The sequence below is a fragment of the Molothrus aeneus genome, chromosome 3 (assembly GCF_037042795.1).
Source record: "Molothrus aeneus isolate 106 chromosome 3, BPBGC_Maene_1.0, whole genome shotgun sequence".
In the NCBI taxonomy this organism is placed as follows: Eukaryota; Metazoa; Chordata; class Aves; order Passeriformes; family Icteridae; genus Molothrus; species Molothrus aeneus.
Window position 1 is genome coordinate 90,120,475 of NC_089648.1, and position 15,181 is coordinate 90,135,655.

At 38.2% G+C, this 15,181-nt stretch overlaps 1 protein-coding gene across 1 annotated transcript in view; it reads right to left on the reverse strand.

The window, feature by feature from the left end:
* The window catches only part of CYB5R4 (cytochrome b5 reductase 4), a 29,150-nt gene extending 13,986 nt beyond the window's left edge, over nucleotides 1-15,164 (reverse strand). The window contains exons 1-8 of the mRNA XM_066547373.1: nucleotides 15,062-15,164; nucleotides 13,572-13,725; nucleotides 10,638-10,738; nucleotides 8,508-8,592; nucleotides 4,427-4,468; nucleotides 2,070-2,124; nucleotides 672-729; nucleotides 468-561 (exon numbers count right to left, since the gene is read on the reverse strand). Of these exons, the coding sequence (XP_066403470.1) occupies nucleotides 468-561; nucleotides 672-729; nucleotides 2,070-2,124; nucleotides 4,427-4,468; nucleotides 8,508-8,592; nucleotides 10,638-10,738; nucleotides 13,572-13,725; nucleotides 15,062-15,136 (664 nt within the window). The 5' untranslated portion in view covers nucleotides 15,137-15,164. The remainder of the gene's footprint in view (nucleotides 1-467; nucleotides 562-671; nucleotides 730-2,069; nucleotides 2,125-4,426; nucleotides 4,469-8,507; nucleotides 8,593-10,637; nucleotides 10,739-13,571; nucleotides 13,726-15,061) is intronic.
* Between the last annotated feature and the right edge of the window lie 17 nt (nucleotides 15,165-15,181).

Here is a 15,181-nt window from a genome sequence, read left to right on the forward strand (position 1 = left end):
AGGAATTCTGAGTAAACTAATAATACTAATAAAAAGTTATGAATGTTTATTTGGCCTTGAAATTTGACTCATGACTTCTACAAGCCTCATGCATGAAGGCATTATTTTTCCCATTACTTTTAACAATGGCTCAGGTAAAGCTACCAATCTGCAATTATTGCACTTGCCCTTGTGAATGAGGGCTTTTTAATAATTGTAAAAAACACACTTGAAGAAAAATTTTACACAACTTTAAAATCCATTTCTTACTGCATTTTAGTCCATATGTAAGAAATTTAGTACATGCTAAAAAAATGAAGATGTGAATTGATAAACAATGTAATTACATCAAGGCACTTTAACCATCTCTAATGAAAGAGGAATAAAATATTAATTGGTGCATGTAAAATGCTAATGGTGTGATGAAAAGGTTTTAATACAGTAGAATGAAAATACAATACTTCCAACTGCAAAATTACAGTACCTACCAACTTCTACAAGATATGAGTGATCATCCATGATGATTTCTCCCCTTAATTGTTTGTCTTGACAGTCAACTATCACCAAGTCTGCATTCATGTCCTTTCATAGCCAAGGGGGAAAGAAAACCAAAAATTTTTATAAAGTTCTCCCAGAATTCAAGCTAGATCACAACTGGATCTTGTAATTCTTCCTTCATGAAATATACTTACCTTATGCTTAGTGTATATGACAATTGTGATCAAACTATCTGTTTGGAACCAGTCGTAACTGTAAAACAAAAAATACAATCAAGAAAAAAAACATATACTTTATTTGAGCATATCAAAACATATTTAACCCCAAGCCTTCAAACAGAATTTGTATAGCAAATTTACAAGCCAAACATATTACTTACTACTTTTGAAGACTAAGTTCAAAGTCAGTAATTCTGACAAAACTACTAAAATAACTAATTATGTATTCTTATAGTCAGTACACTGTAGTTAAAATTGTATGGCATTAATTTTACTTTAAAAGCACATTTATTCTCTTTGTAGTATATGAACCTTGCATATGGATGATTAAAATCTTAAGTCCAGACAAAAGCATTAAATAGGCAGGGTGGCTTCCAAGAGTTAAAGATCTGATGCACATACCACAAAACCACAATTCCTTTCACCTCCACAAATCAAGTTTTTGCATTCATTCCTATTTATTACAAACCTTGTAATAAATCCAGTGTCAAGTACAAAAAGAAAAGAAAGCCTTCAGTCAGTAATTATTGGCATGGCCTTACACTTGCCAGGAAGTAACTTCCATCTACTCCTGGACCAGAAAAACAGGGACAAAGGGAGGAGAAAACACTCCTGACAGCCAACACATCTTAGGCTGCACACCTTCCAGTCACATGCCAGAATATGCCAGACACACATGGGAAGAAAGGCAGCAAGGTTAGGAGAGCACTTCAGAAAATAAACCTCATTCCAATTGTTTACAAGCCACAGTATTTCATGACTGCATGTAACTAGCCCAGAGAACACACACTCCCAGGGGATTTTGATGCCAGGTGAGAAGCTAGATCTTGAGGACCAAAGGTATCATGGAGTAAAATGATGCATCAGTGACATCAGCAGGCATATCAGAGTGAGCTTTCAGGGCCTGCTTTGCTTTACATACTGTAGAAACTTGAACACAGCTATTAATCTCAATATATTCCAGATTGAAATGATGCCCCTTTTCAAGGCACAGCAATTGTTTATGGACAAATTCATTAAAGTCAAGAAAGTAATCAGTCCAACTGGAATCACTTTCCATGAGTTTTCCCAAGAAACAAAGGTGAAGCCTGCAAATATAAGCCAAGCATTTGTATACAATCAAGGCAGCACATGATTTAGAAATCAACAGAACAAGTTAAGAACCATCATCTGCCCATATGACCTCTGGCAAGTTGTTTTAAACCTGAACTTCAACTTTCCTACTTATACAAGGATGGTAATGACATACACTCATTTAACTGAAATTTCAAGAGCTACCTATGGAAGAACTTGTTTTGTATTTACTAAGAATTGCACAGAATTCTTAAACAGAATGTTGTTCAACAGACAATGACAGACTAATGAAAGGCTTACCTCGGACTTAAATCTTTAGCAGAAGAAGCCAGTCCTTTCTTCTCAGGAAGCACACCTGCAAAGAGCAGACAGTCATTAAAATTACTGGGATGCTTGCTTAATATAAATAATACTCAGGTATATTTGGGGTTTGTTGTTTTGGTTTTTTAATTGAATGTTCTAAGTGTTCTTGAACAATATTTGGTGGCTTTATTTCCACAGGTAGCTAGACTATATACACTTTGCATTTAGTTTTCATTCAGCACTCTCTCTTGGAGAGCAGTGTTCTAGAACATGGAGGTCTACTTCAGAATAGAGTTCAGAATAGAGTTCCACACACCACAGTACCTGTGTTGTACTCGATTTTATCTGTTAGTAGCTTGTGTTTTTACACTTTGTGATAGTGTAGCACAAAAAGACAAAAAGGTTATCTGAATGACTTTCCTTTAACAGAACTATTTGTTTATACAATTCAGATGAATAAATTCAATTTGAGATGTCTGATCTAACCTAATTTGCAAGTAACATTTTGTGTCAGTCAATTAAGCAAAGATAGAAGCCCAAATCTTTCTACACAGCATTTGGCTAGGAATTTTCACAGAATTCAGACATTCACTTTAACTACTTAACTGCATGAAGCAGTCTGAAACAGCTTCTGCTGGGAAGCAACAGTTGGTCAGTCTTTCAAAATGTCAGCTGTACCAATCTCTGATAGAATATAAATTGAAGGTATTTGGCAAAAACTTGAGGACAGAGATAGATAAAAGCAACTGCAATCCTGGATCAGTTTTAACACAAAGAAGCTAAATAGAATGATGATGGAGGAAGCTGCAGCCTGAATAGCTGGTAAGTGCTGGTTTCAAGCCCATTCAAAGGCAAACCTTGCAAACCTGAAATGGCTATGCATAAAATAATTAGCACATGAATTATCAGTTACCCAGATTATTATCTTCTAAATGCCAGTAAATTTTCTAGTATGACTAAAAGCTTAAACACATAATTGAGTGGCTCCAACACGTGGGAAGTAGATAAAAACAAAAAGAGCCACTCTGGTCTAACCCAATCTGTCAAAACTATTTGATCATCTAGAATTAACCCAAAGCAATTAAAACTCAGTCGAATTACTCATTCTTTGATCCTTAATTACTCCTAAGTACACAACATCTGCAGCTGCCAAGGAAGCTAAATGTCAGAGCAGTCAGATCACTGCAAAAGAAAACCAATCACCTAATGATAAAAGCCTTCTCAAGGGCTAAGCCTTTCTTGAGGACGAACATATGAATTGCTTGGTCTCCAGGGATAACAGGAATCCATGGTCATACATACTCTTATTTGCTTTTGCAGGTCCAGAGAAATATATGAACAGCCACAATAAAACAGAACATTCTGGCAAACCAAGTTATTTATGAATTATTTTGAAATACTGCAAGATGCTACATGAAAACAGTGATTCATGCTGCAATAAAAAGACAGTGATTCAGGTGATCAGTGAACCAATTAAGCAAAGTGCTCTATTAGTCATGGTGATCACAGATAAAGAAAAGCTGTGGGTGAAGCCAAAGGCTGATGGCAGGCATGAAATGAAGAGTTTAATGTGACCAGATGAACAGCACAATTACAACCCTGCACACATCACAGGACTGCTTTGCACAATCCTATGGGACAGCAAGGCTAGTGATAGAGGTTCTCACATCACCTTCACAGCCACACTGGAAAGAGCTGGGTTTGGTCGGTGGATTGCAACACAAACAGAAAGTGAGTAGAACTGCCAGTCACAAAAGGTGTGATCAGCATACCAAGTCCAGCTGGAGGGTAGTTACTGCAAGCACTCCCTAGGGAACAGGGAATGCTGATATTGGTTTCACACAGTCAGCAGCAACCTACAGGGCACACATTCTCCCAGTCAGAGCAATAACAAATCATGCAAACAGGCAAAACATGGAAGGTTAAGCTTATTAAGGGATGCAGAGAGTCTGGAGAAATGGGCTGACAAAAACTTCATGAAGCTCAGAAGGAAATGCAAAATTTTGCGCTTCGAAAGAAAAAAAAAAAGATCTGGCAAAATAAATGGAAAACCTGACTGGATAGAAAAGACTTGGGCAGGAAATCTTCCTGGCATTTCACAGGCAAGATGACCTTGTTTGTCCATCTCACAGCTCCCTTATCTACACAATTCTACAGCAGTCTTATAATACTTTCAAACACAGAATTCACAATACTTGGGTAGGATTTTGCCTTTTGAAATTTCCACAGACCACTACAGCCTGACTACTGCATTCAAATGCAAAGAGAGAGAAGTATGGATAAATACTGCTCATTCAATTATATTCACATAAGTTTGAGATTCACTCCCAACTTTGCTCCAGGTGAGAACTTACCATTAAGCTGTTTCTTGTCTTCAGGCACAGCAGAAGAAATCTCTGCAAGCATTAATAAAAAACAAGCACAACAGTTAAGAAGCTACAGTACTTCCCCACATCATGCTAAATTAGCCAAAGTAAGGATCTCCAAGTAAACATTCCGAAAGTCTTAACAGAATGACCAGGATGCTTCAGACATCAAGAAGCAACAAATAAATGCAGCACTGATTGCCATTCCAAAAGAGTATGTCTAATTTAAAAATTGCTACATTACAAGCACCAAAACTTGCACAGCTCTAAAGGATAGGAAATGCAGGAACTCTGACACTTCAAAAAAATAATCACAGATTATCTTGCGCAATTATAAACTTCATAGCTAAGAAGCTCACTGAATCTGTTAAGAATTCCAACGACACCTGTCTCACAACATCACATAGTAGACTGCAAATCTGACCAATCCAATCCTTAGAAATATGAACCCAATCCTTGGCAGGAACATAGGAAAAAGAAAATTTTTCTATAAGCTTCCTCTGCCATATGATTTTATTTTCAAGTTATTATCTCAGTTTTTCATTTATTCTACAGTACGCTACAACTATTCCAAACCAACTGACTCTAGTAGAAAATTAAAAAAAAGAGACCAAGCAGGTGAATTACACAGCATCAATTCTTTTATTGGGTGCTCACTTTGATGGGAAAGGCACTGTACCTCTCAGCCACATGTCCTTCTGTTCACAGTAAATCTGTGGGGAAACTAGACCTCTGGATATACCTGGGGCACCTTTCTGCCCTTCTCTACATTGCACATCTCAGAATGTCATTATATGAAAGGCTCCATTTATATTCTCTCTTACAGGAGCCAAGTTTGGGAAGTAGGAGAAACAAATCTGTTCTTCCTACTCCCTTTTATGAAAACCAAAACAGGAATGTTTCTTCCCTGGTCTTCATATCATTCCCAGTGCTCTGCATCACACCAGTGAGTGTTAGAGAAAAATTGCTAGAGAGAAGTTAAGAAAGGTTCAGAGAACAAAGCACCAACCAAATGGTATTCCAAAATTACTTGAGAGCTCTTTAAGAACAACCTTCATCAGAGGCTTTCACGTTGTGCCATTTCAATGTAAGAAGAAAATACTCCACACATTTTTAGCTGAGGTAAAAAGAAAATACTCCATAAATTTTTGGTTGAGGTAACATTTGTCTGCATATTCTGCTATACACCACTTTATGGTTTCTGCCAGGATGGGCAAGTTGTTCACAAAAACTGTGTTCTAATGAAAGGTAATTCTTGTATTTCGAAGCCTATTCTCATTTCACTATATTTTAACATACTGCACAGAAATCAGCACTGCAATTTTACAGATGACGTGAGATACATCAAAGGCAGAGCCCTACCTCTCTTCCTTGGATGACATCACAGCTCTCAGTCTAATCTTGTTGAATTAAAAATTATACAACATGCATTCTGACTCCCAAGTAACCACTAAAGTAACATAAGGATTATGTTACTATACACACTAACAGTGTCTCTGGAAACACCAGCAGTATTAAAATATTTCAGACTGTGCTAATGTTTACAGCTGAACACCCTGCAGGGACAGCAAACAGTTTCATGCTGTACAGGTTTGCTGAGGGAGATTCTGAAATCATCTTTTACATACCTAGCTGTGGCCTTCTCAGCAAGTACAAACACCACATGCTTCAGTGCAAAGATCCACTGTAACACTACAGAAGGGACACTTCAGAATTTCCTATTAGTCACCAGCACAGCATGAAGCAGCATTCTCAAAATACAAGTTGACAAAACATTAACTATTACCAGCATTTTCAAAAGACTCTTCTTCCTCAAAAATCCCCAACCTAGAGTGTGCAAGGACAACTTCAGCTTCCTTAAGCAGTTCAGTAAGCAAACCATTGTACCATCTCCCAAGAAACCACCACACCACAGGAAAAATACCCTAAGGTAAAAAACCACAAATCTTCCAGCAATGCCCTAACAAACCTACATCTGCCTTCCTTGCTCTGTATTGAGATTGCACCAAACAGCAAATACTAATGTTCATCCTACTGCTGAACACTCATTCTCTGTCACAAAAAGAAAGCAATGTTATCCATAATTTGAAGTCTTGTCTTCCCTCTATACTTATGGGACCCATTTAATCCTCTATTCAAAAACATGCACCTTAATTTATTCTTCTATTCTGAAATGCAAACTTTGCAGAATATGGTCTCAAAAGATAAAAGACTAGAATTAGTGCTGGCTAATAGAGAAGTAAGTCAATCACTTTTTGATAATTCGAAGGAGGAGGATATATAACTCCACAGGAATCAAAGTAAACCTTGAGAATCTTAGAGTGAAGGATTTCAGCAAGTCCAGTGCTGGAGTGTTCCAGAGAAGGGCCAGAAAGCTGGTGATCAGTCTAGAGGGTAAATCCTGTGAGGAGTGGCTGAGAGAGCTGGAGTTGTTTAGCCTGGAGAAGATGGTGCTGAGGGGGGACCTTACTGCTCTCTACAGCTCCTGAAAGGAGGGTGTAGCCAGGTGAGGGTCAGCTTCCTGGCTCTGCATGGGGAGGTTCTGGTTGGAGATCAGGAAGAACTTCCCTGAAAGAGCTGTCAAGTATTGTATCAGGCTGCCCATACCCATCCCTGGATATGTTCAGGAAATAACTGGACACAGCACTTAGCCATAGTCTAGTTGATAAGGTGGTGACTGTTCAAAAAATGGACTCGATCTTGGAGGTCTTCTCCAACCTAAATGACTCTGTAGTTCTGTTACCAGCTTGATTCTTTATTAACAAAATTAAGTCTTTTCAAGTCTGAAATGGTTAAAAGCGACACAGGCAACAGAACTGGTTGTATATAGTTGACAACCTTTATCCTGCAAATTTTACTACAGCAAAATAGACAGTCCTATTAACGAACAAAGGAGAAGAAGGGAACAGCAGAAAATGGACTGCCAGAGCCAGCAGGGATGAAGATGTGTTTATGTTTTACTGACTGGCTGTAACAAGAATTCCTTCCAGTTGCAGAAAAGTTAGATTAATAAAATCAACAAAATGCATGTTTACTTTTAAATTTCTAACTCAGTTGACAGAGTAGCAGTAATGTCTCTGTAATGCCTCAACTCAGTGAGGCAGCTATGCTGCTGAGGTTTCTCCATACTTTGTAGCACTTACCTTAAAAGTTCCACACTGGAATTAGCTACCTAGCATCATGGAGATGTAAAATACTATTCCACTTCACACAAAGACCAAACTCAACTGTTAAGACAATGTTATCTAAGTATTAAGCCAGCATGCAGTGCACTTCTTCAGGAGCTGAAGAGTGACCAGATAGCTGAAATTGTGAACTATGTATGCCACAGAATTGGAGAAAAATAGTTGTAATCATTAATCCTTTCATGTTTTCACTGCAGTTTTGCTAAGGGTCAATACTGAGTAACAATGTCTGCTTCACAGGTATAGGAAATTTTGGCTGTGGCCTAAAAACCAAAAAACAGACTGAAGATTAGAGTTTCTGGAAACCAACAGCTGCATTCTAAGACTATGCTACATTTCTTGCTCTCCTGGCTCAGAGGAGTCTATTGTATCAGCAAAATTTTCTCAAGGTAAATTCAAATGAAAGGACCTCTGGAAAAAATAACTGCCCACAAAGTGTATTCAAATAACTCAACGCATATGCAACTTGCCAGATGTATGTAAGGGGCTGAAATCACTAGACTGAAAATACTGACTTTTATTTCAATATGATAGCTGCCTATGACAGTTTTCCCTCTGGGATCAGAAGAAAAAAGAGAGATGGCAGGACAGTAAAAAGGTCTTTTCTATATACACAAATATATATAACACACATGTACAGCTGTTTTCTAATGACTAAAAACAAAAGAAGAAACATAGCAGTACATTACTAAAAGTCTTCAATTATACAACAATTTCATCTTCAGGTATCTGGTGAAAAAAAAGTAATATATGCAAAAGCCTTCAACTCTACACAAGAATAGATTCTCCTCATAAATATGAGGTGATTTAGGATTTCTCATAATTTCCAGATAATTTTGGAATTAAGGTATGATAGACAATATTTCTTTCTTAAAACAACTCACCTTTTGGAACAGCAATGGGCTTGACAGCCATTCTCCCAACAAGACATTCCTTCAGCATTGATTCGTAATTGACCCAACGATGAACCTACATTAACAAAATATTTTTTCATAAAATTTGGAATTCTTACTATGTTGTTCTATGCACTGAAATAGAAAAGTTCATTTTTGTACATTGACTAATATAATTCATTTAGCAGATTATTTTTTAAACACATTAGAAGTCACTATCACATCAGTCAGTACTTATTTTTACTACTATTACAGATATCATGTCATTAAGTGAAACAATAGGATTGTGAAAAAAGTTACAATAGTTTAATTTACTCATTTATGCTTTGCAATACCTGAACATCATAACCTTGAGCTACAAAATATATTTTAGAACAGCATTTTTATGATGCATGCTACACAACTAACAGAACAAAGACCTTGCCATTATCACAATGCTTATTAGTCTTGTTTAGACAAGTAAAGGGAAAAAGGAATGAAGGAAACAAACATAAAAAATAATAGTTAAGACAAACAAACACTTCCTACCAAGCTGGTGTATTTCTGTTTGCTTCTGTCTTACTATCACTGAATCATTTGGAAATTCCCTATTTAAGAAAGTAAAATAAAGTGAAGAAAAAGCAGTAGCTTTACAGACCAGAACTGGAGAACTTGTAGAGGAAATGGATGGCAGAAAAGCGAATTCTGATAAGGCATCCAGGATAACATCACAAGAAGAGAAAAGGAAACAAAGTGTTGCATGACAAATTTGAATGGTACCTAGATTTAAAAATAAAAACTTTCAACTGGACTAGCTAAGGAGATGAGATAAAGAATCCCATCAACAAATTGTAGTTTCCTCATATACAGGTAACAGAAAGAAATGAAGGATTATGAATGACAGTTACTTTTTCCAGAAATTTGGGGAACACTAGCAATCTACCAAGCTCTTGAAAAAAAAAAATAATACTATCTGACAGACACAGAATGCTAAAGCAGAGGGGAAAACAAACACCTCCAGTAACAGAAAAGTCGTAAGCCAGAAACAATAAAACTGAAAAGCCTATTTTCTGGATCTAAACCTGCTTCCATTCCCATGACAAAAAATTAAAAAGTTGCAAGTATATATCTGAACTTAACTACAGGGGCTTCCCCAAATACTCCTGATGTCAAAAATTTTGTTTTCAAGGACATCATATAATGACCCAGCAAGATAATTCCAAGCCCCAACTTGATACTGGATACTCAATACCAGAGATTTCTTGAAATCAAAGAATTATGCCCAAAACCAACACTTCATTTGTGAAAGGACTAACAAAGCTAAACAAAGGACTCAACAAAGCTAAAACATTATCCATCTTTATTTACAATGTTAAAAATATCTGCAAATGAAGTCATAACATATTCTGATGCATGACATGTAAAGAGGTAGCATATTTCCTTTCTGAAAGAGAGATTTTTTTTCTGCTCTTTTGCAGTTTTTCAGATAAACCTAGTGAGTAACGGAGACCCACAGAGTGTCTAAAAAATACCAACTCAGTGAATCACATTTTACAACACCAAGTTTGCAATTCCTTACAGAAAGTACACCCATGCTTCAGAGCCTTTATTTTGAGTATTTTCAAAGCATTTAAAGAAATAGTAAACAAATAAGAGACCAACTGTCATCTTGTGAGCTGTTCACCAGTTAAAGTTAATAGAAGCTCCAGCATTTTTTCTGATAATGCAGCTGCCAAGTAAATAGACAAAGAATTCTACAAGCTTTTTTCAAAAAGAGAAAGCTCTTAGAAAAATAGGTCTCTCCAACAACAGTAGTCATTGAAGCAATTTATTAAGAAGGTGGTATCTCAAATTGTTGCTAGCTTTATTGCTGTTTCTGCAACAAAAAAAAAAAGAAGTCTAATTGAAATGTAATTCTAACAACATAAAGTAATATTTTCATTACTGTGTTTTGATACAAAGTTTAAACTACATGTCTCTTCCAGTACATGTAAGTGTCATTCTGAGCAGTGACCTGCTGCCTTTCCTTGGGACTGAAAAAGTTCAAATCACCATTTCCACGGAAATGCCCTAAAAATAATGGCAAAACATCCATTTTTCAAGTATGGTGAGCAAGTGTCATTTGCTGCCAGTTGCTCTCACCTGATCAAAGAGATCTGTACCATCAGTTCCTGCTGCTTTCATTAGTTCATCCTCACCACCTGGATGGTATTCCATGTACGGCGTGACATTATATACAAATCCTGAAGAAAACAGAATATAAAAGCATATGAGCAGCATTTCTACAACCACTCCTGTCTCCAAAAATAATGGAAAGGATAGCACAAATTAAACAGTGTACTAGCAAACAGTAGGCATAATTGGAACAGACAGTATGACTTCACAAAAACAGAAACATAAGTGACACAATTGTACAGAGCACAAGAGGTATCTTATTACACGAAGATGCCAGTGCAACAGATGCCAGATGCCACAGCACTTGCCTTGGGTTAAGACTTCAACCTAGAAATTGAATATGATGTATCCTAGCTAGGGGGTAAAAGTACCACAGGCAGATTTAAAAAGAGACAAAATTGAACCAGCTAGTGCACAAAAAGGTTTTCAGTTTCCCTTCCAATTAAGTTCTCCCTGAAGTGTTGTCAGAGTTGTTCCAGTATCACCCATCACCATCATGGAATGAAATGCCTACAGGAATGAACTGTCCCACACAAGGAAATACTGTCACCATCAGCAACAAAACTTCCATTCTTCAGATTCAGCAATATAAGACACCTAACACAGCTCATGCTCATTAAAGGCTTACAACTCTGGCTGTATCTGTCCCAGTAAAAGGGCTCAGCACTATTTCTACACTTCCAGCAACATAAAACAATGTTTCTTCACAGGTCCGAAATGATGCCAGCTAATTATTGTTGCTAGGCAACTGGCTTATTGGAGCCTGAAGAATGCAGCTATAAACAGATTTAACTGCAGACATATTGCTGCTAACGTGATCATTGCTTCCCTACCTGCATGAATATTTGAAGATATTTAACATTATCAAAACAAAGCTACCAAAACCAGAACTGTGCCAGTGCTTGAAGAAAAAGCTTTGAAGACATTAGGAATTGTACATTAACTACTTCAGAAGAAGAGAAAGGCATTCAGCACTGAGCCTGGGGCAGACATATTTGGAGCAATCCTAGTTGGCAAGAACAACCATCCCAGCCAACAACAATGATCCAGTCAACAACAAAGGAAGGATCTTTGCACACTTTACCAACCTGATCTTCTGATGGCTGTATTCACTGTGCCATCTTGTGTGCAGCAATGATTATTGCACACACAGAATTATAAGATTCTGCATAGCCATGGCCTCCTGAATATTACTCAAATTTACCATCAAACTTGCTGGAGCAAAAGAAAAATATCATTTCTACACCCTTCAGGCATTTTTAACTTCCCTGAACCCACCTTTATGTACAAATTTGTGCCCTATATGACATCTTTCTTTGATCACACTGGGGTTTTGAACCAAGTTAGTTCCTGTTCTTCTTTTACTTCACACTGCTCTCATGGGTTTCTGCTCTTTCTTTTAGAGACACAGTCTAACTACCAATGCAGAGACCTAATTTAGCCTTTTCCATAATTATATGTTTTTACTACATGCCCACATATGAGGGCTACTGTCATTTTTGGATATGATGCTTTTTTCACTAGTCATCTGAGAATACAGAAAAGGCAGACCTGGAAAAATTTAAGGCAAGATACAGAGGCAACTTGATGGAGTTCTTGTAAAAACCAGCCTCAGAGATACAGTAAAGGTAAAATGAGATTAAAAAGAAAACAGAAGCATCTTTAGGCAGTAATTCTGTCTGCAGTAGTTGTTCCTTTTTCAGACTGAAAAAGGAACCAATGAACATAGCAGACAAGGTTTCCTTATCTCTCCTCCTACTGTAGTTTTACTAGCACATGAAACTGCAGCACAGGAAATTAACAACCCTATTATTTTGCTCAAAGGCCACTATTGAATAACATTTTACCTTTACTTTCACCCTCATCACCTTTAACACCCAACAATAATACAATCACCCTCACACAGAAATTCTTAACTTTCTTTTGCTGAAGTTCAGACATGACATTTTATTAAATATCAATGCTGCTCCTGACCAGATCAATGTTATCACTAAGAGATTAAGAAGATCAGAGACACTAATGGGACATTTCTGTAGAAAGAGTGGTTCTATCTTCATAGAAATTTGTGTTACCTCCTAATAAATTTACGGTGATATTAGTGTATTTTAGCCTCTAAATGTCTAAACTCCAGGGGAAATGTTTTGCTCCTTTCTGTAGAACAATTAGGAACGTCATTTGCAACTCTGAAAATACTCTTCTAGCCACAGCTATTCCTCCAGTCCACCTTCACACATTGCTAAACATATAACATATGATTCAACTTCTGAGCTAAAATTTCATTAAAATAATAACAGAAATAGAATTGCATAGTCCCCACAGGTATTTGTCATTGCAGTCAGAGATTACATTTGCTCTGTTTGGCAACTGTCATTTGCACTACTAAGTTTTATGAAGTAGTACATGTGCTTTCACAATTATTTCCTAAAGACCATTCTCCAGGTTGAAGTAGTATTTTTAATACTTATATGTTTTTGGATGCTCTAAAGCAATCCTTAAAAATAGTCAACTGCTTAAAATAATAAACTGTCCAAGACTGACAAGTGTACATGTCAGCATTTTCAAAGCCCTGTTTTGTTGCTAAGTCCTTTTTATTTGATACATTACCTAAAATCTTGTATTTTATTATTTTCATAGGCAGCTATAAAATAGGTATAAAACATGCCAATTTGGAAGATTTCTTTTGAAAGGCTTGAAAGCAAAGAAAATCCTTGTAACACAAAATCTCTTACTTGAAGTTATGCCAAAGTACGTCAAGATTACACCTGGCCTAAACACAGGAGGTGCATAGTTTCTCTCGGAGCATGGCTTTTATTCTTGTTTTTTGAGTTTTGTTGCTTCTTCTTTAAGTACAGAAAAGAGAAACCAGGTAAAAAACACAGAAGAAATATCACAGCAACCAACCTCTTATACATATCCAGCAGTCCTCCTTTTTGTTGTGTTTAGAGAGCTCATCTTCAGTGACTTCAAGCAGCCTCCCTTTCAAACCAGTCAAGTCCTTCCCACTTTTAGTTAGCCGAATCCAATCCATAAGACTCCTTCCTGGTTTTAAAGGTACCTGAAAAATAACAAATATACAAACAACTTCCACCTCTAAAGGAAGAAAAAGCCATTCTAAGAATACACTTTTCTAAGCTCCATAGGAGGGCTCAGACAAAAACAAAAGAGAAATGACCCAACTCATATTATTCACTGATATTTGGGAACCCTACTCTGTAGAAAGAGTGCTTCAGGGAGTGTTCTGGGTAGCGACACAGAAATTACTGAACAGCAACAAACATTCAGATAACTCTTCCCAAAGCAAGCTGAAGACACCAAGTCTGCCTGTGGTGGCAAATCATTTGAGATACGGTCTGGAAAACTACGAGCTTTCTATAAAGCTCGTAAAGAAACTACTTTCTTTCTATAAAGAAAGGAAATTTAAAAATCACGGTCAGGTAAGACAAGTTTCGCCTTCACAGCATTCATTAAGACTTTTCACAAGCCCTACAGCAACTGGAAGCCTGACCCAGAGAAAGCTGGGACAGAAGTCTAGTAGCTTTCCAGAGAAGTATTGCCACGGCCTGTCCTGAAAGGCAGAACAAGATCTAAAGGGTATCTAACACCTTCCTTTTCAACAGCACCTAATGAGTAATGGAGACCCACCAAGTGTCTGTTTCTAAAAAATACCGACTCGGTGAATCACAATTTACAACACCAGGATTGCAATTCCTTGCAGAAAGCACACCCATGCTGGAGAACCTTTATTTTCTGAGGATTTTCAAAGCATTTAAAGAAATAGTAAACAAGTAAGACCACAGTTTGGGAACCCTTTTGATCCAAGCTTTAACAACAGGAAACAGGGTTAAAGAACTGCGGTCTTACAAAACCACAGGAAAAACAGAAGCAAAAAAACTGAAGCATACATAAACTAACATTTCTTAATGCTACTTTAGTCCAAGTCTGCTTTCCAAGAAAGGTCTCTAGACAACAAGTGTTCTCAAAACCCCTGCAAAGATGAAGATCCAACACATAAAGCAAGAGCTGCACGCAGTAATTCCAAGGTGAAAGCCTCCATCGCTGCACAGGAGGCACAGCCGGGGCAGGAAGTGCCGGAAGCGCTATCACCGCCGCCCTCTCTAACGAGAAGCACCAAATGCTTTCCAGCGCCGCAGCCGAGCCGAGCCGGGCCCTCGCCCGAGACCCGGCCGCAGGAGAGGGGCGGCCGACAGCAGCCCTGCCCCAGCTGCAGCCGGGAACCGACCGGGAACCGACCGGGAACCGACCGGGAACCGACGGGCAGCCACCGCAGTTCGGCCGGGCGGGGCCAGGCCAGGCAGCCGCCGCCGCAGCGGGAAAAACGCGGGCACCTCCACCTCCCCCCAAGCCACCAACAGCAGCAGAGCCGCCCGTACCTTGCTGCGGGCACCCGCTGCCGCTCGCTGCTGGGAGCCGGGCGCGGGGAAGGCCGACGGCGGCACGTTGAGCATCGTGCCGGGCCGGGCCGCAGCCGGGCCCCCGCGGGCGGGCGGGCG